Source organism: Poecile atricapillus, chromosome 11, assembly GCF_030490865.1.
Source record: "Poecile atricapillus isolate bPoeAtr1 chromosome 11, bPoeAtr1.hap1, whole genome shotgun sequence".
Lineage (NCBI taxonomy): Eukaryota > Metazoa > Chordata > Aves > Passeriformes > Paridae > Poecile > Poecile atricapillus.
Window position 1 is genome coordinate 10,469,887 of NC_081259.1, and position 27,886 is coordinate 10,497,772.

Here is a 27,886-nt window from a genome sequence, read left to right on the forward strand (position 1 = left end):
CTGTCAAATAGAGTTACTACCTCTGGTTCCTGAGCCACAAAATGCTTGTGGCCAAGAGAGAATTCTGTGGAAATATCACTATGTACTTGCCATGTTCTTAGTCTTCCTTAGGCATCCGATGTTGGTCAGAGCTGGAAATTGGATCTTGCGCTCTGTGTACCTTTGGTTTGACCAAGTACAGCTATTCTTGTACTCTTCTGTTGTAACAGGAAACAATCCAGATATGTTTTATTTTTTGTTCTGCTGAGAGAAGTCAGATTTTCAAGTAGAGTAAAGCAGATGCAGCATTAAGGTGTCTGGTGACAGTCATACAAACTCTCAATTTCTTGATTTTGATTTTTTAATGTCTTTTCATCTGCTGATGAGCAGAATTACTAATTTATAGATTCTACATTTCAGTAAGAAGGAACTGATAGCAAATTTGATTGATTTTTAAATTATGTGGTTCCACTCTTATTCAGAGCCTGCACGATTTGGCTCCACAGGCTTGTTTGGAAAGCCATCTATTTATTTTTTTCTTAAGGGTTTGAGAAGATTCAGAGGAACTGAGTGGTATCTGATGGCTGATCAAGTTGTTCTTTTGCATTAGAACTGTGTCAGAATGATGTGCTGGTTATGTTCCAAAACATCCTTCTATCATTTGTCTCTTCTTGAGCATTGAATTTTTGGATGTCCAGCCCCTGTTTGATGCTTTGTGGTTTACTAATCCTGCACTTATTCTCTTCAGTACCAAATGTCTTTCCCTTTAATATTCTTTGGGTCACTAGTTCTTACCTCCTTTAACAAATCAGTGTTTCTTCAAGACTCATAGGAGCTGCAATGTAAATAATTTCAAATAGGAGAAACAGGTGATGGGATGTTTGCATTATATCAAATTTTGTGTCCCTTACACGGTGAGAAAACCTTACCCTTACATAGTGAGGATAAGCTCTTCAGCTTTTTTTGATGACCAAAAGATTGTGGATCTTTATGTAGTAAAACAGGCGCTCATCTATAAAACCCTTAATGCTTGTTTAATTCTATTTATGTAAGTTATTTAATTAGCCCATCAATACTACTGTTTTCAAATTAATTATTTTTCTATTAAGAAAGTTAAAAAAGGTGCATCTCCAAGCCTAGTCTGATAGCAGACAATGGCCAGTGATGATGCAGAAAACCAGATTACAATTTCATTTACTAAAGAAGCCATTTGGTTTGGGACAGTAAAAGGGCGCAGATACGTCCTGTGAAAGAATAGCTTAAAATTTCCAAAGCTGCTTTTACAGACTTTTTTTTTTCCTTTGTAAGAAAAGATCTTGTGAGAAGTAGTGGCTGCCTTTGGTTCTCCTTGATTCTGTTCCATAACGGGCTGTGTGAATGAGGTGTCTGTGTGAGGCAGCTGCTGCAGCTCACTTTAAAGCTGACCTGCTTTAATTTTTTACTTTCTTTTCAGAATGGCTTTTGTCATCCTAAAGAGAACTTTATAACCTTTTTACTAAGCAAACCAAATTTTTTCTTCTCCTTTCATGCCACTTCTTTTTCCCTTGTTAGGAAATGAGTCCTGTTGAAAAGAAAGCACTAATTCCTTACCAGTAAGGGAGAAATTGGAGAAAATGAAATCCTGTGAGGCTTTTCTCTGTAGGATGACAAGTTGTAAAAATACAACTATATGCTGAAAAGTGACTGTAGAGATGGCATCTTGGGAGTGAGTGAGGGAAGGTTATGTTTATTATCTGTTAATGACTTCCAGATCAAGTTTGTTCAGTTTGTGAGTATAAAAAAAGAACCCTCCCTTTTTTAACTGCCTTCTCTGCAGACTCAATTTGGGATTTAAAAATCATGCTGTGCTAATTTTAATCTAAGTATTACTATCAGTAAAAAAGAGGTTTTTCAGGATATATTGTGCCTTTAGTTAAACTGTCCATTGCTGTAAGCAAATGTTAATGCTGTTGATGAGAAGCTTATCAAAATCAGGATATTTCTTGTCCTGATTAGTCTTAATTAAGTCTTATTAACCCTTTTAAACACATCTGTTGTATTGGTTTCTGGACTTGTCTGCTGTGGAGGAATGTAAAAAGAAGAGGAATAAATCTCAGAGCTATTATTTTTGTGTTGCACATAAGGATTGCTGGGTGAGGTCACAGGAGTTATAAAATAAGTCCCATTGACATGCTGGCCATCTTGTTTTAAATATCTGGAGGATTTGAATATCTAGCGCTCATATATAACACAAATGAGAAATTTGTGGGATTTAGTTAAATCAAATTATGTAATTTGAAAAATGCCAGCTTTCAGACATGTAGGTCCTTTAAATCCAATTGGAATCATAATAATCATAATTGGAATCATGTTATCAGATAAAGAGGTAACAATCTGGAAAACATTGGGTGCATTTGTGTGGCCTCTGAGGGTGCTTTGATGGCAGCACCACTGAGTTTGGTGGTTACAGTAAAGGAAAAAAGAGATAATAGTGGTGATCTTGCACTCCTTCCTCTGTCTGACAGATATTCAGTGATCCAAACTGTACCCAGGTCTTATCAAGAGAGACCTTGTTACTGACCTGTCAGGCTACAGGGCTCAGCCATGCTCTGAGATGTGACTTTTCCACTGCACTTCTCACTAGAGTGGCAAACTGGGCTGGATGCTGCCTCTGTCTGTCTCTCTCAGCCTGGTAAACTGGGATTCTTTCAAGATCAAGGGAGGAGGTGAAAGTGTTCATCTTCTTTGTCATACTTTTCTTATATTGTTCCTGTCAGATCATCCGACACTCTTTAATGACAGTAGCTTTTCTTTAGCCTCATGTTGGTTACTGATCCTGTTCCATTCTGACACTTTCTTCTTCCTAGGGAGAAACTGCTGCTCAACAGGAGAGCACTGCAAGGATTTGAGATCATTCCTGGTTTTAATAGGCAGTAAAACTTCTGTCCTCAGTACTCTGTCAGAGTACAGAGGGGTTCCTCATCTTCTTTGTTTCTGGTATGAGGGTGTTTCCTCCTGAGCTAAACCCTGCACCTATGACTACATTTGTTTCTCCTGTTGATCAGCCTTTCAGACCCTTGTCTGCCTGCTTGCTGCTGCACATTTCCATGGAATTGTTTTTTCTGTGCACGTCACTTCTGCATGTAGTGGGAGATTTTTGTGTAGAACACAGATTCCAGATACTGTGTCTCCAAACCCCACATTGTGAGAAAGATTAAATTATAATTCAGTTTGAGTCAGGACATTATCCCTTTTCTTTCCTACACTCACATTTTAGAGCTGAAGAGTTTCTATGCTTATGGGTTTCAAAAAGTTCTGGGCTAGATCTGGAAACTCAGGCCTTTTCTAAGATCTTTCTAAGAATTCAAATTAATTGATTTGGAAGGGCTTGGTGGCTCCTTCCCCCTCCTGCTAATTTTCAGCAATCTGGAACATTGTTCTCACACGTATTCTTCTTGTGAGTATATAAATTGTTTTGAAGCCCTATGGGATAATTGTCATTGCTGGAAAACTTTTATTGAATGGTGTTTGTCTGCCAGCATCAGAACTTGAGGAGGTTATTTCATCTTGGCTTTCATTTCAGTTCTATTTTAGCAGTTCTTTGTCTTCAACTCCATCATCTTCTCTGTGCACTGAGCTGCTGTGTTCAAAGACATTTTTTGAAACAAAATTCTTCATTTTGTGGTTCTTTTTCAATGATGTTATTTTTCATTTTAGGAGCTTTTGTATTTCTTTAAGGCAAATGAGACATGTTAGTGGTTATTTGTAATTCTTTTTTGTTCAGTGGATTTCCTGTTATGCAAAAATGTAAAGCTTTTCTCACTGTTCTTCCAAACTTTTGTTTTCCTGTCTTGATAGTTTTGTACATCTGTGTCTGCTTTATAACCTGTGGCTAAGATGTACTTGCCCAGTTAAGATCTGGCTTTGTCTTCATGGATGTCTGACAACTTACTGTAAAACTGCAAGTTAGAACTCCTGCTTGTTTGTTTGAGGACCGTCAAGAAGTGAACAGCTTTGCTTTTCTTTAACAGCTTTTCTGAATGGACAAGAGGCTGCTGAAGATCTACATAAAATTATCAACATGTTGTGCTTGCATACCATGTGTCCAGTAATAATTTTATTCATTTGTTACAGTAAAAAAGAATCCCTGGGGAAGCTTTAAAGCATAAGGCTTGCACAGGGACCTGTGCACTGCACGAAGTGCCACGTTTGTTTATGGAGCACAGCAAAAATCACAGTCACAGAATGCTTTGGGTTGGAAGCAGCCTGAAAGGTCATCCAGTTCCAACCCTGTGCCATGGGCAGGGACACCTCCCACCTGCTCAAAGCCCCATCCAGCCTGGCCTTGAACACTTCTGGGATGGGGCATCCACAACCTCTCTGGGCAGCCTGTTCTGGTGCCTCACCAGCACACAGGAAAGAATTTCTTCCTGTTATCTAATCTAAACCTGCCCTCTCTGTTTTAAGCCATTACCCCTTGTCCCATCACTTTGTCTTTCTAAAAGGTTCATCTCCAGCTCTCCTGTAGTCCCTTTGGATACTGGAAGGCTTTGCACACACCTCTACTTTACAGTTACTTTTCCCTTCATGGGCAGGTGGAGTAGGGACAGACAGACAGACACCCACCTTGTAAGACTGGATAACTAAGACTACTCTTTACCACCACAGAAATCCAGGATTATTAATACCAGTCTGTGTTGTATTGCTAGTGTTTAATGGATCAAATAACTTTCTTAGCACCATTTTTCATTAATCAATTCTTTATCTGTAGAGAAATCTCTTTGCAGAGCATTTTGTCTGGGAAGAAAAAAAGTGTGGAAAATGTGCTAAGGGGAGATTTAGTTTATTAGCATTTCACTGGAAGTGTGACGTGTATACTAAATTACCAAGAAAATGCTGTGTATGGTTTTTATATTTTTGTTAGAAGAGGATTCAATTTGCAAAAATCAACCTAAAGATAGGAAATATATGGCAGATGAAGAAATAAGTGAATGTTGTGAACATATAAATACTGTGCCAAAGGAATCCAAAGCCATAACAGAGGTTTGGTTTACATATTTCTGATATTAAAAGGGTCATACCATGGGTAACAGGCTAACAAAAGCTGTGATTCTGTCAATATTTATAAACTATGTTATAAAATGCTTGACAGAATACAGAGGATTATGGGGGGAGAACAACAATGCATGTAACTGAAAACTCAGCAATGAAGTGTTCCTTTTCTCTACTGATCTGGCAGCTGCAGTAATATTAGGTGTGATATATTTAAAAAACCAGGCAGAAAAGCCAGAGGGGAACATCATCTTTAAGTTTGTTGTGTAGGTGATACCATCAGAGGTTTTGAACAGTGCTGTGTTTATGTTGGACTTTTCCTTTTATAAACTTGTATTTGTGCTGGGTATTTTTTACATGTTTTACATGGTTTTTTTTCAGTTTTCCTTTCTAATATATTTTAATGCTTTAATTGTTCACAAAAGGAAAATGCTTTTGCTGAAGATAAGAATGAATTAGATTAAGGTTAGGGCCTGATTGTAGTAAACTGCAGCTTAAAATGTGATACATTAGTTTAATTATTAATAAAACTTTATCACACACCTTGATTCTTCCTAAATAGCTGTACACAAAAGTCATCATTAATTTTTTAAATAACTCAGGCTCTCAGGTGTTTACGTTCCAATGCCTATTATCATCTGCAGTTTTTCTGCTTGAAATGGAGAACTGTCTCCTGTAACATCTTAGATCAGTGACATCAATCTTTGCCAGAAATTCTGATCCCTTCTTATACTGGTATCACCATTAAGTAATACAGTACTTCATTTTGGTGAAAAAAACAATTAGTTAAAAAAAAACTCAATATAAATATTTTGTAATATAAATGTAGAATTTCTTCATCCCTTCTGCTAGTCTTTTGAGTTTGAAAATATCCTTTATTGACATTTCTCCCATTTTTACAGCCCTCTTCTATTGGCTCAGAGTTGAATGCATCTCTGTGCTCCTCAGAATTCAGTGGCCAAAATCCTGTATCTCCTACTTTCTTCATGCCCACAATATTGATAATGCTGTGTCATATCCCTTGACTTGAAGAGTAATTGTACTCAAGTTTACAAACAACGAGATCCTTTGGGACTCCCTGACCAACCTGTATTGTGTTTAAAAACCTTTCTTCAGAAGTTTTTGCCAAGATGGTTTAAACCAGCTGGGGCAGGGAGGAGAAGAATGCATTACTCAAGTCTCACCCATTTATTTTGTTTCCTTTTTCTGCTATGATCCACAATAGCTGGGACAGTTTTCTCTTTTCTAGACTGAGACAGACCACAGTAATGCAGACAATCTCAGCAAGTGGTTTGCCTAAAAGACAGAAACTTAAAAATACTGAAAAAAGGTTTGATTGGTTCCTCATCTTGTTATCCTTTAACCTAACATATGATTTAAAATGTCTGAAGTAAGACTGCATTTCAGCTTGGTTACTTTATTTCTGTTAGAATTTTGGGGAATTAGGCTGAATGAGAGACATAAATCAAACTTCCCAGAATGTAACGAAACTCTTCTCATATCTGGATTCTAGCTTTATGTATGGACTTGGTTCTATTATTGCCCTGAATTATAGTCTTTGGATCCAAACATCTATAAATTTTGAGGAAGCTTAGAGTATTTTCTGAAATTGGACGTATTTCTATCTGGCATGTATCCTGAATGTAGAAAGGACTTATCTGTTTTGTGGTACAGATAGTCAAAGCCCTTTGTTCTTTTTATCTTAAAACAAAGAGTTTTCACAAGCAAAGATTTGCTAATTAATTCAATTCTTTCCCTGACACACATAGAACTTCTTTAATTACAGTGTTTTTGGAGGATTTAATGAACACTTACTTGAGTTTCTCTGAAACCTTTTCTCAAGGGATTCTTAGAATTTTGGTTTTCTGTATATTGAAGAGTTTGCACACAACACATTAAAGGAAAACCAGTTTGCCACTGGTTTTCAGCATATTCAGCATAGGGACGCCTCAGCTTGCTTGTAAAATCTCAGCAGCTTCTGTTACAACAGGACAGCCCTTATTCAGTGAATTCAGAGGTCAGTTTGTGTTATGGTAGTTAAACTTCACTGACTTCAACAAATTTCGCAATATCATATAGAAGAGTGGAAAATTTATTTTTTTTCAACTTTCAGTGTGGCATTTTTATATTTGTCATTGTTTTTATGAACTTCACAAGGACACTTTGTAAAACTTGTTATTAGGCTGACTAATGGAATAAAAAGAAAATTTTAGACTTCTTGTGAAACTGATTATGTTTTTCTCAGCAGATTTTAGGTGACTATTCACATTATGAGCACAACTCTGTCTAAAAATAAGTTTTGTCCACTTCTTTATGGGTTTATTGAGAACAGAAATTTCCACACCATTCTCCCTTTAATGTGACCACAATGGGCAGTCATAATTTGTCCATTTATAAAAAAGAATAAAGTAGCAAATTGGCCACCATAAACTGTTAGTATATCCACTTTTGCTGACATGTTTATTGTAGTTTGCAATATGCATGATGTTGATTTTCAAAAATGTTCCATTTTCTTTTTTGAGAGTATAAATTATAAATTCATGAATCACAGAAATCAAGACTGTAATACAGCTCAGGAGTTGGAAACGCTACACAGCACTCATCTATGTCATCCTCAAGAAATGGGGATGTTGAAATTTTTCATAGTTTGAATAAATGCCTAAAACCTTCTATTTATTGTACAGCTGAAGCCAAGCAGATCAGATAGTTTTTTATGCATTTATGTAATGAGCAATAATGACCAAAAGGCAGCTAATGAACAAGTCAGGAAGTGTTTAGAGAAAACCTAGAAAGGGACAAATATGTAAATTTCAGTGCCCCACCTGAAACCTTATATAGCATATAATCTCATAAAATAAACATATAACTTTGCCTAAAGTCTGAAAGGTTTTTTTATGTTTTGTTTTCATGGTATGTTTCAAAGGAAACGAACTTGACTCCAAAAAACACATCTAGGAATTAAAGATGGCCCCTAATGAACAGACAAAGGAACAAAAAAAGCAGAAGCTTTTGCAGCCTTAAAAGTAGAGTTCAAAATATCATCCCTCTTACAAAATATTTCCTGAAAATAGGCTTGTGGAGCACAAAAGTCAATTCTGGAAACGCGAGAACTATGAGAGCAAGTCCAGTAGTCGGCACTTTCAAAAATAAATAAAACCATCAGGCAACAACTGTATGCTAATTGCATTTAAGAAATAAAAGACCACCTACATAGAAATAAAATAAATCTCATTAGTGGAGCTAAAGCAGATAGTTGAGATTCAAACTCTGCTAACCAAAACCTTTAGGCTCGCCAGAAAGAGCTTGTGAAGTCACTGCCATTTTCCTTGGGATGGGGGAGAGCTGTGCAAACCCCCTCTGTGCCCCTCAGCTGAGCTCTAGAGGCTGCTGTGCATTTCCTGGCAGAGCTGTGCCCTCACTTCCAGAGCAGCCAACCCAATTGTTCCTGCTGAATGAGCACAGCCAAGGCAGGGAGAAAGGAGCAGTGCGAGGGGCTGAAATCCCCTTGTGTTGTTCTGTCCAAAAAAATTTATTTGTTTAACCATTTAATTAGTTTTATGAAGAATCAGCTTTAGGAAGGCATACCACTGCAATGTTATCATCAAGAAAGTTAAATATTTTATGACTTTCAGAAGGCAGGACAATAAATTTTGAAGGTTTTCAGTAACAATAGGGAGAGGCCTGTAGGTCCATCTCCTGAAGCAGCTCCCAGAAACCATCCTATTCCCTCTAGAGGAAGTATTGAAAATCATTTGCAGCCAGTGACCCCTCTCTCCCTGCTGGCCATCATCGGGTTATAGATCTTCAGAAATAAAAGCTGCCCAGGCCCTCATTCACTCTCTCAAATGGCCTTCTGAAAAGAAATGAAAAAAATAAAAAAATATTTAAAATCAAGGCTATTCAAAGCTCCTCAGCTATTCCGCTGCTGACATAGATTGGCTGTGGAAAGATTGCAGAGGAATTTGATTGGATATATTTGTAGGGCCAAGGCCGGACCATAACCAACTTGAATAAAAGCCCAATAGGTATTTTTTCCTTGACCTTTAACCCTTTGTCCCCAAATTTTTTCCTTCACAGTTAGTATTTGGCTCTGACTAAGTTTATGATTCAGCTGTGGAGTTTTAACTTAATCTGGCAGAAGTTCTGTAAATCCTTGCTGGACGTTTTTGGTTCTGATTTTAGCTCTTGTTTTTGGTTAGATTTTTAAATTCAGCTATGAAAGTTAGAGCTTTATGTCCCTAAATAAACTTAGGTTCAGCCCTTCATAAAAAAACTTATTCTTGAAGCTGCTATAGATGTTTAAAAGTGGTGCTCTGATTTTTAGGGTTTTTTTTCCTCAAGTACAGGGTCTTGTCTGAATTCTTTTCTAGATAGAAACCTGAAAAGGAAGGAGACAAGAAAGAATGTTCCCAGGGAGAAAGTCAGTAGAAAATGCTTCAGCATTTAATCAGAACAATTTAATTCTGTTGATAATCAATCAGTAGAACACAATTAAAAAATTCTGCTCAATGTCAGTATAGCTCAGCCAACAAAAATAAATACATGTATTTGTCACATGAGGGACAGATAAGAAACCAGAAAATGTAGAACAACATGAATAAAACCTTCCACCATATGGAATTTGGCAAAAAATAAGGTATTTAATAATATTCCTGAGGAATTGCTATAAGAGCTTCATACAAACCTGCTTCAAGGTTTTCCCTTGAAAAATTAATTTGGATTTTAAAAAAAGAACCCCACACATCTGGCTTGATCATTGGCTGATAGAATATATTTTTATTCCCACCTCTAATCACACACATCTTGGCTGGAAAGAAGACAGCTGCTTGGGCACTGGTTGTATTTCAGTCTGAAGTACATCTAATCTTTATTGAGTTATTTGATCCTTGTGTGCCAAGCTCAAAAAGTTGTGCTTTAATGGGAAGATAATTTTTTTTTTCCTTTTAATATTAACGTGTAATTTTGGCCAACAAAAAATGGTTTAGGAGATGATAGCAGTTCTCAAAATGCATTAGACTTTAAATCCAATGAATATATCCAGTGCTTTTGTATGAATCCTCATCAGTTTGTTGATTCTACAGGAAGGACTGCTATTGGAAATCAATCTCAAGCATTTTAATGATAATTAATTCTGAACGCTCCTTAATGTCTTCTCATCTGAAGCTTAAACGTTTTTCACTTGTCTACAGTTTTTCCATTACTAGGTCTGACACCTCTGATGAATTTGGTCTGAGTGCCTTAAATTACTCACAAGATTTGGTCACATTAACTCTATGTGCCAACTCTCACTACTTGTTATTGTATTGCTTGAACTGTTTGCAGGGAGTATGGGCTGGGTAAATCCACAGTATGCTGAAATCAGTGATCAAACCTAGAGAGGCTTCAGGAGCTCCAGAAAATGTTCACCCACAGGTTTAACTGGTTAAACCATCATAGGTGACCTGAGGAAAACGTGCTCCAGAGGCAGCGGTTGGCAGTGCAGCAGCCCCAGCTGTGTCCTGCTGGCTGAGGCAGGGCAGCGCTGCACTCCAGGGCAGGGGAGGTGGCATTGCCTGCCCTGGGCACAGTCACAGCTGTCTCTGTAAACCCAGGGCTGGCAGGGGAGGCTGTGGCCTGTCGTGTCTCAGAGAATCTCAATTACTTGTGACACAAGTCCAAAAGCACAGGGCAAAGTACAAGAGATAAGATCAGTACCAGAATTAATCTCTTGTCTCTATTTTATGAGATATTGAATCTCAGAAGAGCATTTGATGAAAGAGCTGGCTGAACTGCAGAGCTGAGGGAGGACAGATGTGTCGCCAGCATTGCTTGGCAGTGCTTCATCTGCCAGTTCTCTGTGCACTGGGAAAATCTGTCAAACAGGGCTGTATCCCAGCAAGCAATTTGCAGTTAATTGTACATTCCCCGCTGTAGTCCTTTCTGCATTGTGAACTAGTCTCTCTTATCAATACCCGACCTTCAATGTCAAAATTAATTTAATGTGCTGCATGATTCACAGGTTTCATGACATTGTCTTACCAGTCCAGTTTTCACACTACTGGTACTTTTTAGTGTAAGTTCTTTTATAGAGTTCATTTTTTCTTGATGCACCTTTTAAGACAAGAATCAGGGAGCACTGCTTCAGTCCTGCCCAGAACAGCTATGATTTTCAAGGTATATTTTTTTAGACTAGTATACTCTTGTGAATTGTGTGCATCTTTAACTAGATCTGGTTGGGATTTAGCACACACATAAGTGTTGTAGTTAGCTGAAAATATAAATCTTTCCCTTGACTGAAGCTGTAGTGCAGCAGTTGCTCCAACTTATCAAGATGTTATTAAAGAGACACATGGACTCAGAGAGGAATTTCAGAAGGATTATACTGACTAAGTACTCAGCAGTTGCTAAAATAAAAATTGGCATTCAGATCATATTAACTAGAAACCAATATTCCCAAAAATGTTATGTAAGTAATTATTGTATATTAGGTTGCCATATGTCTGTGTGTGTGTGTGCTGTGTCCAAGACAGCAAACGTCAAATACACGGTCGTGATCCCCTCCCGTCGAGTGAATGGTAAAATCGCTCTCATGCCATTTCTGAGGATGAGCATGTTGCTGTGTACAGAGACACAGTCAGCAAATGCAATGATGAAGATGTACATGTCAATCGGATTACCATAATACAGAGTATTAACACAGCACCAGGCAGTGATGCTGCAGCCGGATGTCTTAACAGTGTCTCCATTCCAGATCTCTTTTGGAAAGGTTTAGAGCCCATTTACCGCACACTAAGATTAAACTCGTGATTGAATGAATTACAGTCAGGCCTTAGATAAAATTACACTCCAGGGATAAGCATAGCTTGTGCTAACCCTCATTGGGTACAGGGGGAAACATAGTGACAAAGGATGAGGAAGCGCCTGAGGTACTTAAAGACTGAAGCAGAGAAGGCATTAATAGTAAGAGCAGTTGTTCTCTGGGTACCCAAACCCCTGAGCTGGAGGAGAGCGTTATTTTCTTCAAAATATCTGTGGTCATCTTAAACATTGTTGAAGATACTTTTTTTTTTTCTTTTTGAGGTCCTATATTTACAGGTTTATTTGAATGCACAGTATATGTACTGTACATTGCAAATGGGTTACAAGATAAAAAATTCAAAGATGGCAATAGGGAATGTTTAAGATTAGCCTGTTCTGTAATCTGCCAATTGTTCAGAACTGTTTCCCCTCTCCTCTGCTTTCCCCTTCTTACATGTATCCCTTTAACTGTCTTCCCTCCGAATCATATTTTCATCTGCTCCCCTTGTGCCCAGAGCCCATCCTTTTACTCTTGAGTCTTGATTTATTTGACCCAAGCACTCTGTTCCACTTTTCCTGGTTGTCAGAAATAAGAGATCTTCTCTACTGATATCATTGCCATGACATTCCCCTCTGAGGTTCCTGAAAAGATTCTGGTAGTTTGCATTGGCTGTTGTTCATCTGCTGTGCTCAGATTTGGCAATCTTCCCACAGAATTAGGAGCCTCTGAGAATTTGGGTTTGGCCTGAAGTAGCATGGGTAATGTACAGAAAATCTGAGCGATCTCTAATTTGATGCAGACTTCTGGACATTAACTTGTGCTCAGCATCACAAAAACGTGCCCAGGGCCAACTCTTGCTGTCTTTTATGGCTGTAAGGGCTGTGACACCACCAAATCTTCTCTTTGGTTTTCTTTGGAGACAGCAGAGAAGTGGAAGTTTGTGCAAGAGAGAGGCCACAGGAGCTTGACTTCCCCCTCGGGAACAGGGTTAGGACATCTTTGGGGGATCCTGATCTACAGTCCCCTTTCTGCAATCAGAACCATTTCTCCTGCTGAGGAGGCAGGTTATGAACTGTGGGTCTGTACTGCCAGAGCAGTTACAGGGGATGGCAGGAGCAGAAAGTGATAGCAAGGTCAGAATTTGTCACTGATGTCAATGACACTTTCCATTGGTCCTACCTAGAACTTACTTTTGCTTAGTTCAACTGAGTAAATTCTCTCAAATTCCTTATAAAATTTAATTGTTTTTTCACATGGTCAGTGGCTCATATTTAGTCTTCTATAACAGTTTTGCATAAAATGCAAATGTTCTATGATGCAGATGCACAGCTGGGACTCAAGCATGAGAATATGGTGTTGGATAACTCAAAATCCAACTTTGCTTCATTGTTTGCTCATTCAGTTAGGTTGTCATATCTTACAACTCATGAATAGCATTCATTTTTGTTGAAACTTTTTCATACCTGCACAAAGATACCTAAGAAATATTGCTGGGAGAAAAGCTGTCCTATGTAATACAATGTATTCCTAATGCTTTACTTGGCCTGCAGGTGCTCCTCCAATATTATCATTAATTATAACAGTAATTATCCTACTTGTGGACAGCAGAAAGCTTGAAATGTTTATTAAGGTCCTTCCAAGTTTTTGAATGCTTCAGTTTAATCTTCCTTTTTTACAGAACACTCCAAACAAAACAATGTCCAGCCTGAAGAGAAAAAGCACTGAACTGCCCTCCCCTGAGGTCCCCTCCCTCCACTGAGGCAGCTCATGGCACACCTGGTTTTTTATTACAGTCAAAGGAAAAGAGAGACACTGTAACAAATCATCGTCTTTATTTCAATTTCAGTTTTCCCTATCAATAGATTTTAGTAAATCAATATTTATACTGAAAGATATATTTAATATGGGGGAAAAAAGACTTTTTAAATCAAAGAATTTTCTTTTAATTGCTTCTTCAGAAATACATTTTGATAATAGCAACTGCTCATTACAATACAAACCAGAAAAAGCATTCATGTACTGTGGCATGGGAAGTACTGCCAGTTCTACATGGTCTACATAGTTTCTTTAAAGTTTTTACGTTCTTTAGGCCTCAACAAAAACCAAAGCTCCTCTTCCAGGTTTGGTAGCAAACAGATTATTATTTTCCACTGCTAACCTTTGGCCATCTGTTTGGTAATAAGCTTTTTTTACATTTTTGAGGAAAGTGTTCAGCTTGTCAGTAGGCACCATTGACACAGTACAGCCACCCCATCCAGCTCCAGTCAGACGTGACCCAATGGCCCCAAATTGCCTAAAAGAAAATAACAGGGAAAAAAAATAATGTAAAATAAACCAAAAAGAGGTACTTTGTCATATATAAAATTTTTATGAAAAACTGAGATGTATTTTGAGTATTCCCATGTAATCTGACTTTTCTGATGTTCACTTGCTTGTATGTAACAGTACAACAGTTTGCAGTTACCCTTTTGGACCAAATAAAAGTGCTGACTCTTTAAACTGCAATATAGTAATTTCTGTCAGTTCCAAAAGTCCCCCTGTTTTGTAATGCTCCAGCATCAGCTGTTTTTAGGATCACAGTGCAGCTGAGATGAAGAAAGCAGGAGAAGAAAGGAATTGTGTTAGCAACATTCGTAAGACATCAGAAGTGAAAACAGAAATACATGACAAAAATAACAAAAGAGGGTTCATAAACTAATTGCACAGGATGTAGGCATGCAAGCCATTTTCTAATGTGGCAAAGACAAATAGCTCTATTCTTCCAGGACAGATCTAAACCATGCTGAAGATTCACAGGCTTCTGCAGGACTGCTGAGCGTGCCAGTCAAGAAAAGGAGAGTTCAGAGACTCAAAGAAGTCATAGTCACTGTACTCTCTATAAATAATAAATTCACATAAACTTCTGTTCATGCTGAATGGACTGAGTTGGGGATCTCTCTTCAGAGGAACCTCATGAACTTAAGACTGACAGCAGTAGAGGTAAAGTATGAATGTAGTCCCAAAAGGAAAAAAATGCTCTTAATGAAGAGTGCGAACAGAAAGAACAATGACAAATAAATGACATGCAAAATATAAACCATTCCCAGCCTCAAGACACTGGCCTGCTAGAAATGTCCTAGAGCAAATCCCATGCTGTTATGCTGCAAGACTCAGATGCCACCTCATTAGAATTTAGAATGGTTTTCAACAGTTTGCTTACCTGTGTTCCTGATCTTTGCTTAGACTCAGAAAAAATAGGAAAAATACCATGCAATAAGTTACTTTGGGTCTTTTTCTAACCTAGTGAGAACAGAACCAGTCAGATTTAGAAAACTCATCTGAAATCTTTTTCTTGTGGGAGATCTAATCTGATTTATTAACAAATACTTTTGATGTGTTTCCAATAGCCATGCACAGAGAGACTGACCAGCCCTAGAATATGTTAGAGGGAGAGACGACATCATGTGACTAGCATTGGAAAATGACAGCTCATTTGGAGTGAGCTGTTGTAATTTTTCATGTGTGCATTTTATGTTAAATGAATCTGGTGTAGTGCTGGGTTAGTAGAGGTTTAGGTCATATTTCAAGCAAGTACTTGCATATGTGTTTGATTCTAAACACACATCTCTTCTTGAACAGAAACACTTCCTTCAGTGTGTCTGTGTGGTGTCACCCTTCATGCTGACTCCATTTTATGTTCATTCTGCATTTCCTGTTGGTGTTTTATTTTACTTATTGTTATTCCTGTAAGCCACTAATTTTCTGATGCAATGGTAGTTTTTAGTCCATGGAGCAACCTCCTAAAATGAGCAGGATCCAGTCCAGTCCCAGTTGCCATCAATAAGGAAATTCCCATTGACTTTATAAGGCCCAATCCACTTTTCAGAATCTGTAAAATCAACTGTCTGTACTCATTTGGTCTGTTACCTCAGACAGAAATTCATATTTCAGATGATGTCTGCCTTTTATTTTGGTAGGCAACTGAAATCCCTTCAGAATAGTTCTGAACCTTTTATTGATTTCATAATTCTCTGTGGTCATGCTCAAGCCTCATTTTTACTGAGTCATTTTTGAATACTTAGTTGAAATAAAGCATAAAGTAGACAGAAAATATGCCTGTTGCAAAGCTGAAGTCACTGTGTTTCAAAATACTGTGGCTTAACAGTGTCAAATGTGGTGATAGCAGCCACTTGAGGCTGCTGAGGAACCTGATGGGCAGTGCTGCACCATCTGAAAACCAGGTATCTTATACCACCTGGATCCAGGAGGGAGCACCTCATTCTGTGTCTGCAGGAGACGTGGTGCCTGGGGTATCTAGATCAAACACAAGGATGTTGTCTTCGGAACAGGTCTGAAACTGCCTCATTAAAGTTTTCATCAGTTCAATACTAAGCTGGAGCCCTCTGGTAAAGTGGGATTCCTGGCCAGACACTCCTCTTGTGCACTGGCATCTAGATGGGTTTTGAAGAGGAGTCTGAGCAGACGATCCTGTGGATGGGGAGCTCACCCGTGCAGGGGGAGGTGAGGATTTCACCTGTGGGAAAGGCCCTGTGCACTGCTGGGCCCTGCAGCACCACAGCACCGAGTGCAGGGAGAAGGGCAAAGTGCCTGCAGCCCAGGGCTGGGGACACTCAGCTCCCAGTCCCAGGTTCTGGCCTTTGCTTCTGGAAATGTTTATGTATCTTGTTCCAGTCTTCACTGAACACAAAGAGAATTAGCTTATGGGGGTGTAAATGAGAGTAAACATGAGTACTGCAGCAAAGGAAAGAAGAGTAAAAGAATAAAAGAAGAGAATAAGAATGGAAATCCCATAGTCTGGTGTACGGAAACAGTAGGCAAGACATGGCAGTAGTCCATTTTAAAAATAACTGTGCTTTTAAGATGTGAAAAAAAACCAGAGCAATATTTTTAATCTGAAATACTTAAAATTATGAAATAGCTTTTCAGAAAGCATGGAGGTAACATGGTAAGATTTAAATATATAAATGGGGAGGATTGTGCTTATTCTGATTTGTAGTTTATAGTTTGCATTTGAATAGCATCTTGAAGTGCTTCTGGCTTTGTTGAAATTTCAAATTATGCCATTAATGCTGCAGGCTCTGCAGCTTTAAGAAAATCATCAGTGGAAATGCTAAGAGTCTTGATAAAATCCAAATTGTGTTGGCTATTGTAATGCACCTGGATGTAATGTACAATCTGTATCTTTTAAAAGTGGTCAGAGAGGATTTAGCTGTCTGTCATGTAAGAGGCATGGCTGGGAACACAAATATTATCAGGATTTATAGCACCAAAAGATGAAGAATAAGAAAAGGAAAGTAAGTTATGTGCAACACTAAGGACTGAGAGATTTTCAAGTGTACCTACCTTAAGAGCTCACATCCAGTTTTTTGTCCCTTAATTGTTTAATGAATCTGCTGTGTTACCTGCTTTAGAAGACTAACAGGTAAACCAGCTACTAGCAGGATGAAGTGAGTTAGAGAAAGCACAAGTCTTCAGTCTTTGCAAATGAAAAAAACAACTGACCAACTTGTGGTTACAGTTTTCAGCACTACAAACCACAGCAAGTATGGATCCCTTTCTTTCTTTCTTGGCAGAGGTTATACAGTAAAACATAAAGATCTAGGCAAAACAGAAAACATCTGGATATGCAGATTATTCTTCACAGTTTAAACCTTGTAAGGAGAGAGCGGCAGTAGACTCAGGCAATTCTGTGGAATGCATTTTTGGAAAAGCTTTTGAAAGTTACAGGGCAGCTGTATATCATCGCAAGTAAGAATGTAATTTATGTAGTTCTGGCCATTTCTATAACCACATCAGCCAAGCCTTCCTAGAGTGACTAGTGATTTTATATTTTCTAGGTTTTTTAATGTACAACTTAAGAAAAGTTAAGACCTCTTTTCCAAAAATTAGATGCTGGCTTAAGCGGCATTAATCCAAAATAGCTATACACTTTTAGAAATCTAATTACTAAATCAGAAAAAGATTTAATACTAAACTTCTAGAGAAGAAAGATGCCTTTCTTAGGAAATATTCTTGATGAGACAAGACTGCAAAGAATAATGAATGAACAATTTACTTTTTTCTGTGCAAAGAATACAATTAAAAAACCCAGATGAAATAATTTTAATATATAAATTTGAGATCATTCCACGTGAATGACACTCCACTGTGGTACTTAGCACTGCCCATCATATACTGTGGGCTCTTCTGCTGGTAAGTCAGGAATCTGATGTAACATGGGCACACACATCACTTTTTCCCTTTTCTATTTATATTTTACTCCCTGGAACTGAAATGCTCTGATGAATTTTAATTTAATTTAGAAAAATCCCAACTACTGCTTTCCTTTTGGTACTGTGGCTGTGTTCCAGCCTGCCAGCCAGTGTCCCCCTGCCTGAGCTGGAGCTGTGTCACCATGGAAGCACAGAGCTGAGCACAAATGGGGAACAGTTTCCATTCTCATGCTGAGCTTCCTGCTGCAAGAGGCTGTCCCTGCCATCCTCACTGGTTCACTGCAACGTGGCACAGGTAACTCCACGCTGCAGAGCACTTCTGGCCAAGTTGTACCTGCTTGTCTTCCCCTGCACAGGGCCCAACAGTTTCCTCCCAGCTTTTCTGAGAACAGGTCCTGTCAGAACGGGTTCCTCAGCTCTGCCAAGTGCAGTCATTGGACGCCACTGACTGAGGCACCAGCTCTGGGCAGTTACTGCACCTAAAGCAATGCATTATGTTAATTAACAAAGCAATGTTAATTAAAGGCTCCTGCCCTGCCAGTGGTGCTTCAGAACAGGCAGTGCCAATTCCTTGCATGGGATCAAGACTTTGATGCCCAAGATCACTGATAATTCAGTAGAGCTCAGTTTCTGTCTTCAGCTGACCTTGGAGATAGTTTTCCCCTCTCACACTCGGATCAGCGGTTCCATTTGAGCAGCTGGGATAACTCTGGTGGAACTGCCCTGCTGAGTAGACTGTCACTGTGTCACTGTCACAGTGATGTGATCACCGTGTGATACCATAAACTGAACACAGCCTGGGAGTTACCCTTGGACTGGGTCCCAAGAGAAGAATCAAAACTTGTTCTGCTCAGTTGCTATCAGTCTGTCCAGTGGCTATTGGGCTGCTTTGTTTTAGCTCAAAACAGCACGTGTATCCCACATGAAAAATAATCTGTCAATGTCCATAAGTCTTTTGTTCAGTTTTTAGGTTTATAGGTTTCTGCCTCAGAGGCCATTCCATCTTGTCTGCAAAAGAAATCACACTCACCTAAATAATCATGTTCTGTACATTATTGATTTACAAACCTGATAAGTGGGTACTGCAACTTAAAAAATCCATGAGTGCAGAAGAAAAAACTATATGGTAAACTGCATGCTTGTAAAATTCATATTTTCATTCTAAGCCAGACTAATTTCTCAGTTAATTTAAAAAAAAAGCTAGTAAAGGTGGTAGGGTATTAATTATTTAATTTTTTAAACTTCAAATTGAAGCCATTTATTTTCTTCAAGACTGAAAAGATGTAGCAAGAAGATGGGATATCTGCTTCTAAAAGATAGTGAAACAACATTTCTTGACCTCAGACCTGCAAACACTTGTGTCACCCCACATTTCCCTTCTTGCAGGGCAGTAATTCTCTGGCTTAGGGCAGTTTTCTGAACTAAGCACACCCTTCTCCAAGGAGAAGGAGGAACAATTAGGGGCACAGGTTATGAGGGTGGCATCACCAGGGAGCCATTATGGGACGGTGGGAAGCAGCTGGGACAGGATGGCTGGGGCAGAGGCAGGGATGGAGTAGAGGACGACAGCCCAGGTGGGCAACTGTTTCCCCCAGCCCCTGTTAAAATGATCACCAACCACTAAATTCCTTATATAGGCACTGAATTTAGATCAAAGTTAGCATCAAGTGTCTGTCCGGTGATTAAATATACCAGAAAAAGAGAAATAAAGACTGAAATGTGTACATTGTTTGATGCTGACCCTGTGGGAGGGATGAAATGCTATGTAGGAGGTGAGTGCTCCGTGCTTGTTCTTTGTAGATTAACACACGATTGTACCAGCTCTCATCATCCCCTGTAGCTGAGTCATGGAAACAACAGCCTGATACCACAACAGCCTGTGTGTGGGAGAAGAGAAGGGACAAAATGGCACTCAGGGAATGAGATTGTTTTCTCATGACCAAACTGAGTTAGAAAGGGATCACAGCTGAAAGAATAATGCTGGGGCAGAGACAGGGACTTAATTATATGTGGAAAGTTCAGATAGCAGAGAGAGAAGCAAAGTGTCAGCCCCCTGTAACAGCACACTCATATTTTAAACAGTGAAATGCTGTCCAACCTATCTGATATACTGGACAACTTATTTTTTTAATTGAAAAAATGCAAATAGCATTTCACTACATTTCATTACAATTCCAAGACAACCTGAGGTTGTAGAACAGCTTGCTTATGCCCCAGAACTCCTGTGGCAGCAGTACTGAAATGGTTTAGAAACATGAAAAAGGTAGATTTAGATTAGATATTGGAAAGAAATTCTTTCCCATTAGAGTTGTAAGGTACTGGAGTAGGTTTCCCAGAGAAACTGTGGATGCCCCATCCCTGGAAGTGTTCAAGGCCAGGTTGGATGGGGCTCTGAGCAACCTGGTCTGCTGCAAGGTGTCCTTGGCCACAGCAGGGGAGTTGGAACATGATGATCCCTTCCAACTCAAATCATTCTATGATGCTATAATTTGAAGAAACAGAGAAAAAGTAACAGTTCAGATAGAACAAGTAAGATGATGTTTTAAGAAAACGACTTATGACTTCTTCTGCAACTTAAAAAAGAGTAACCAACAGTCTAACGTAAGACTTGTGACGATGAGTCAGTCCAAAAGCAAAATCTGTAATAAAGCCATAAACCGTAGCTTTCATCTGAAAGTATTACACAGATGTCAGCAGGGAAACAATTGACCATGTAATGTCCCTGCAGGAGATTAATTTTGTAAGAAGAGACAAGAATACTTTCATTTTAAGATTGCAATAGCCGAGGATGTCATATTTTCTCCTCAATTCGAACCGTATTCTCCACAGACGATTACTCTTCCTTGTGGTCAGAACTTACAGGCAGATGTCGACCAGGCGATCCAGTTCAGGACAGCTGCACTCATACATCTCCCTGCAGCTGATATGGCTCTGCTTCATTAATTCTCCCAGCAGCTGGAGTGCATTGGCAGGTGCTTCGCTGCAAATCTTCTGAAATTCCAGCACTCTGGCAGCCTCACTGTACACGTGCTTTGCACGCTGGTATAACTTAAAGGTGGAAACTACACAAAAAGAAAACTGCATTATTATTCACTACAAAAGCAACATACAAAAACATAACAGAACTGTGTTTTTTTAGCAATTTATATGAGAATTCTCTAGGCTGAAAGTCTTCTGCAAAAGTTCACCTACATCTTCTTTAAAAGCCCTAATAAAAATAAAGTTTAGAGGTTATCAAAATGCAATGTAAACATCTTTTTTCATTTTGACAGCTTCATGCACATGCTCTGGTTATTTGCTGTGCCACTGAACAGGCTCAGTCTCTCCTCTTACTTTGCAGAGGCAAGGCAGAAGCACAAGGGTTGGCAGTGACAGCATTAGGGCATTAATCTAAAGCCTTCAGGTTTTCAAATAGCAGCAGAACAGAGGCAGGAGAACACCTGGAGGGTCCCCAGTGTCCTGCAGGCAGCTGTCAGCCAGCACCTGCTGGCCCAGGGCCTTGTGTGTGGCTGCTCCAGGCCAAATCTGCATCAATTATGGAACTGTGCAGATGGACCTCTGCTTGAAAAAAAACAACCACCAAACCGCAAAAAACACCACCCACTTTTTTTCCTTTTCTTTCTTTTCTCAACAATGCAGGCTCACTATGACTGTAGATAATACCAGATTAAAGGTACAGTGAAGAAAGAGAACAGGTGCTTTCACTTTGGATTTCAGGGTTTATTTTTGGTACAAAAATAGTTAGTTAGCGCTGCCTGTGTGGTTGTGAAGAGATACCAAGGCCAGACAGGTACTGATTAGTACCGACCAATTAAGATGAAAGATTAGTGCAAGGATTTTGGCTAAACTTTTTCTGTTGTGCCATAAAAAAGCAATTTTGCTGGGAAGGGTCGGGGGGGGTGTCCAAACCTGTGTGGCCATCAGGGTAGAGACCTCCATCAAGCCTGAATAATGGGGCATAAAAAGGAAGGAGATGGTTGTGGTTAAAGACACCACAAGCCACCCATATTTACAGGAAGGTTTGGTTTACAACTAATATCTGAGAATTGATCTGCTGTTCCCAAGCTTGTGCTGTAGTTCATTGTTTTCCTCTCCCAATATAGTTCTGTTTGCTTTAATACCATGGCTACTATTTAAGAAGTATTGTTCACCAGAAGCATGCTTGACATAATTTAATTTATGACTAAATTGGTTTGCATGAGCTGTTTGGGTGGTAAATATTAATGGACTTTAACCTTTATATGGAGCACCTACTGCACTGTTTCCTTATTTTAGCACAGCAAAGCCTTGCTAGAGCACTTCAGGACATCCTTCTTTCTACATGTAAATTCTCCTTTAGAGTGAAGTTTCTCTCTCAATTCAGCTCCTGGTCTCTCTTGCTTTCCAAAATGGCTGACAAAACACTCCAATAGAGGTAAAAGGAGAAGCAAGACCAGCCCTGTATTTAAAATAGAATTTTCTGTCTGACCCAGACCCACAAAGTTCTTACTTGGCTGTTCTGTGGAGACTGCCAAGTTCTGGAACCACTTCTGACACTTTCAGTAATCTACATTTGCAAATACATGTAGAAATCTTCCTTGAAAGACTGGAAATAAAATTAGGTCCAGTATGAAGTCTCTCGTGTTGTACACTCCAGGCAGCAACGCTTACAGACTAAAACTTCATCAGCACCTCTATAATGCCTTTTTATTTCTCCAGAGTATTTCACAACTGTAAATGCTCAAAATAGTGCTGAGACACAAGCAGTCTAAAATGAGACAGAAACATTTAACATAGCAATGTTCTTCTACTGCTGATATTGCTTCTGCTCCTATTTATTTTGTAATTCAATACAGCCTGCTACTGAGAAACCCTGTGCTGTTTGTCTTGTGAACAGGCCTTCTGAAAGCATTTCAAACTAGAACAGAAGTGAGAAAATTGAGTGCCCCCCAGAAGCATGGACTTGAGAGTATCACACAGGAAGAGCATATTTTGGTTTCTGATTTTGTTGCTGCTGGAGTTAGTTGCACTGTGTTTTGCAAAGTGGTGCCTCAGTATTTTTGAACGCTGAAGAAAGGCAACTTGGCCTATTTTTAAGGATGGTTTCTCTTTAAATATTCTTTTCTTATGAGGCATTGTTTTAGAGCAAGGAGATTTCTAAATGTGCATTCGTTTAGGGAATATCTAAAGTTGCGTGAGAGATTGCCATAGCTCACACTCTCTTGTAAATCACCATTGAACAGTAGTAACCCAAAGAATGAACTGAAAACATGTCTGGTTTCAATTGTCGGGCCACAGACTTGCCAAAGGCTGTGATTGATTCGGAGACCACCCTTTGGTAGAGCAATGCTCTACTGGCCAGATTACCTTAAATTCTCTGGGGTTGTGTTGTGTTCGTCGTGTCAGGAATTGGAACCACAAAGGGCGCTTGGCTCTGGCTGCCAGCCAGGGGACCTGAGCTGTGTCCTGGGCAGTGCTGGCTCCTGGGAGAGCCCCTCTGTGGAGGGGGGAATTTGCTACCTTGACACAGCTTCCTCTGGTTGGGAACACGCTCCTTCCAGGCAGCACAGAGTGGCTGTGTGTTATCGTTTACCAAATTAGTACCGCTTAAAGGCTGGGATCTGGGCATTAGCTCTTGGTCTGTTACAAGCAGCATTTTATTTCAAAAAAATTATGTTTAAGAATTTTTGTTATAGCTTGCTTTTCTTCTCAGGCAAAATTATCTTCAGGACAGCAAACAGCTTGGTACACTCTAAACCTTATTCTAAAATAATGAAATTATTCACATATTTTCATCTTTCAATACCAAATGCCTCTGATAATACAGAAACCTTCTTTTATCTTTTCTGTTTGAATGGGTAGTCCAAACCAACCCTCTCTACCTAACTGAAGATAGAGTACAGATGATATTTCTAGAAGTCATATCTATATTGGAATCTGTTTGCAACATCACAGCTTGTATATTGGCTCCACTGATTTCCTAAACCATGCTCTGTCATGGTTAAAAGAAACAAAACCAGAGGGCCCACACCTGATTAGTTTATATCTGAGCCAAGGCTGGAGTGCTCTGAAAGAGGAAAAGCTGAAGTCCTCAAAGAAACCCTTGCAGGATTGCACAGAACTGGGTTACCTGGTCTCACCCTCTGTGGTGCTCCAAGGACAGCATAAAAAGCAGAGTTTGGGGAACTAATGCCAGATTCTCAAAAGCATGTGGATCCTTAAATCTACTCTAATGTATGGAATTAGGTAATTAATTAGACTAAAAATGTAAATACACTTTCCTAATCCACTCAACTATAATAAAGGCCTGGTTTCTCCCACTTCAATTTATGCAGAGGATTTGTCAGGTCACCCATGAACAGGTAAATTCATTTACAAACCACCAAATTCCCTTGAAAGAATGGTGCCATTTTCCAGGGCACTAACAGACAGCACCGCAGCAAGAATCTTCCAAGTTGATGTGACCCAGCAGACTAATGTAAATGAAAGCTCGTCCAAAATCCATATAAAATCCCTTAACAGACAAAAGAAAATCTGGGCTATTAGTCCCAAATAATTGTGGGTTAACTAAATATAACAGAAATGTTTACTGTAGATTTTCAACTGTATGGTCATATTTTTAATTTTAGCTTTACAAAAATTGTGCAAACCTGTCCAGTCCATTTAAAGGATTTTTTTTTTCTGTATAAGTAAATGTTGTGGCTTCTCAGCAACTCGTATTACTTGTTACAACTTCAACTTCAGCAGATTCCTTTCTTTAGAGGCTTCCTGTACAATTCTATCTGACCTTTAGCTAAAGACCAACCTCTCCAGGCTATATATTTTTTTCTTCTAGTTGCTTTGGCAGCTTCTAAAGATACATTTCACTGTAGATTAATGAGCTACACATGGCTGATGGGACTGTTAGAAATTTACAACCGGAAAAACTCACGGACACGCAGTTGTGTAGGGGACAGTTTCTAGCACCATTACTCACATGGAATAGTACCCTTCTCTGTTAGGCATCCTGCTGATTGAACATGATGAGGGTGAAGGTTTCTGGCTCGTAATGTATATAAGAAAATGCTGCCAGATGGCTTTAATTTGAGCCAGATTGTGAACCCCCTACTTGAAGTGGGGAACAGTTACTCTACTGGGACTGCTCAAGTAACTGTTTGCAATCTGGCTTTCTGAAAATAAACCAGGGGACGAGTCATCGCTGGATTCGGTGACACATTCAGCAGACACCTGTTTTGAGATTATGGTAACTACTGGTTTAAAGTGATTTTTCCTCCAGAGGAATGGTGGCTTTACAAGGCTTTTGCAACTCATCTAGACACTAGTGCCTGTGCCTAACCTGTGGCACACCCCAAAAGCCTCCATCCTCCAGGTATGGGATCTGCCTGGAGCAGCCACATCTCTGTTTCTGTGATATATCCCCAAATTCTCCCTGACATGGATCAGGGCAAGGCTGAACTAGGCACCTGGACCCTTAAAGTGGGATGTGCTCTGAGGTCTATCCGTCTGGTCATGCAGGACATCTACTGATGCACAGAGAGAGCTTTTTGAACCCCAGAGCCACCTGACAACACTTGAGGTCCCCTCACCTACAGCCGCCAGCGCAGGGAGTGTGGGAACTGTTCCTGCACTCAGATCACCATCAACGCCCAAGAACGGCTGTTCAAGCAGCACTCGTGGAACTTGCAGCACAGATTTAGAATTCTCTTTGCAGGCGACAAATAGGAATTAAACAGCCAAATCCACGCAGCAAATGGATGCCTGCTCCTCACATGGTGATTTCATTCTCAGGTTTAAATGTCAGAATTAGATTACAATTTTTTATACGAAAAGGAAAAATGGGCTTAAAAAATACCTCATTTAAGAAGAAAAAACATTTCATGGTTAAAGGAATATACTGTTTTATAGGAGAATACCCTTTTGTGGTGAAGCTTATAAATACTTAATGTCCCACAATCACCACACACTATGTGTTCTGTGAAGCACTCGAGTCCAAGCCAAAATTATGGCACAGTGCACCTTAGAAAGTAATAAATATTATTTTTCTAGAGATGTTCAGAAGCCACAAGTGCAATCCATGTGTAAGCATTTGCAAGGGAGCTTTAAACTCAGGATTTTGAGTTGACCAAAGAACAACTGCAAGAAGTTCAGAGAGGCTTTATGTGCCATCTGTACTTCTCCAAACAAACCGGCTGTACAGTGGGGAACTGCAGAAATCCTTGAATAGTTGCTGTAAAGGGATGCAAAGTTGCTGTGGGCTTCCAGACCTGGCCTGGAACTTGACCAAAGCCAGTCCTTTGAGATGTGGAGTTTTTATCTGGTCATCCTTAAATACTGATAAAACTTTATGTAAATATACAGGACTGTCACTGGAGGAGTAGAGGAGGCGAAGCTGGACTTACAGCTAAACCAGTATGTACAGAGCCCTTTTAGATCCTTAAACATGAGACACAATGCCAGTACAAAACAATATTTGTAACGATCCCTGGGCATGGAAAGATCCCCTAAATGTTATGGTTTGTTCTGCGTGTCGAACAAAGAAATTCAATTGACGCTCTGAAATTCGCTGCAGAGGTTACTTATTTAACAGTATGTTTTCTCTCTCACATGAAGAAGCCAGGCATTGTCATTAAAAGGAGTGGGAAAGTAGAGGGGAAGTAAGAAAAATGTTTTCTTCAGACAGCCTCTGCTGTTCCAAAGCCAACATAACATGTAATTTGTATAGTGTGTAAGAAACCCAGCAGATTTAGATTCTTTCTGTGTCTGTCTTGTTTCTTCTGCATAAGTTTTACAGAAATCTGTTATTTAATTTTGTATTGTACATGCAAAAAAGCTTTCAGCATAATCCTTTTTAATTGGTCTTATCAAATGAAATCACGGTCACGCAAGTTTAAGAGATTTTGTTCAGCAAACATCTGCAAATAGTATTCAGAGCTACAGTATAAAATTTCCTTTGAGTTTCTTCTATGGCTTTTATGTCTAAATTTTTCATCTAGACTTTGTTTTTTGAAAAAAAATCAAGATAACCTGTATAAACAACTCAAATTTGCAGAACTGTAGAATTTTGTTTTATAAACCAGGTATAAGGAGTATAAACATCTGTAAGTTAATAGTCTTGCATTACTTCATGAAGGGGAAAGTGCAGGGACAGTGTAAGATTTACAACCTTGCAGTTTCCCAGGAAAGCGCTGTAGAGTGCATGTACATGGTTCATATCTTCCTCATGTACAGACAGTACAAAGTTATCAAAACTCTTTCTATGGAGATAAAGAGCTGGCTTAAGATATCTTATTCCATCCTGGTATCTTCTGGCAGTGAAATTAGACAATAAGATAGTCTAATACTGTCTGATACCACTGGGGTGCAAAACAGGTTAAAGATTCAGGACCTGGTCCTTGGTCAATATATAAAATTTACAATCACTCCAGATGGACAGATTATTTAAGTAAGTGTCAGTATAGACAGATATGTTACAGATCTGTGTACATCCAATGTACACATTCCTGAAAGCAATCATGGGAAGGACTGACAAGGATGTAATATGGCTCCAAAAGAGTACAGGTATTAGTGCTACAGAATGGAAACAAGGAAGAAAGATTCTATGTAGTTCTTACAGAAAGATTCTGATCTCAATTGGAATGAAAGCAAATTGAATCATAAATTCTCTATTATTTGGTATTATTAGCAACCCTACTATATGCATCCAGGATACACTTCATGTGTGACAATGCTCATGACTGCGTGGTATAATCCTAAACAATAATACATGGGAAATGCTTTAGATACTTAATTGTTCATCTTCCCCAACATCTTCCTAAAAGAAAAAGAAATAGTAGTAGTGACAGGAACTTTCTCAGGAAAGACCAAGATGACTTGCTGCCCAGTGCCTGTTTTAGGAAGTGATCGTGTA

The 27,886-nt window shown here is 39.2% G+C and overlaps 1 protein-coding gene across 1 annotated transcript in view; it reads right to left on the bottom strand.

The window, feature by feature from the left end:
- Positions 1 to 13,601: 13,601 nt before the first annotated feature.
- The window catches only part of GALK2 (galactokinase 2), a 46,605-nt gene continuing 32,320 nt past the window's right edge, over positions 13,602 to 27,886 (bottom strand). The window contains exons 9-10 of the mRNA XM_058847145.1: positions 20,861 to 21,062; positions 13,602 to 14,081 (exon numbers count right to left, since the gene is read on the bottom strand). Coding sequence (XP_058703128.1) covers positions 13,874 to 14,081; positions 20,861 to 21,062 — 410 coding nt within the window. The 3' untranslated portion in view covers positions 13,602 to 13,873. The remainder of the gene's footprint in view (positions 14,082 to 20,860; positions 21,063 to 27,886) is intronic.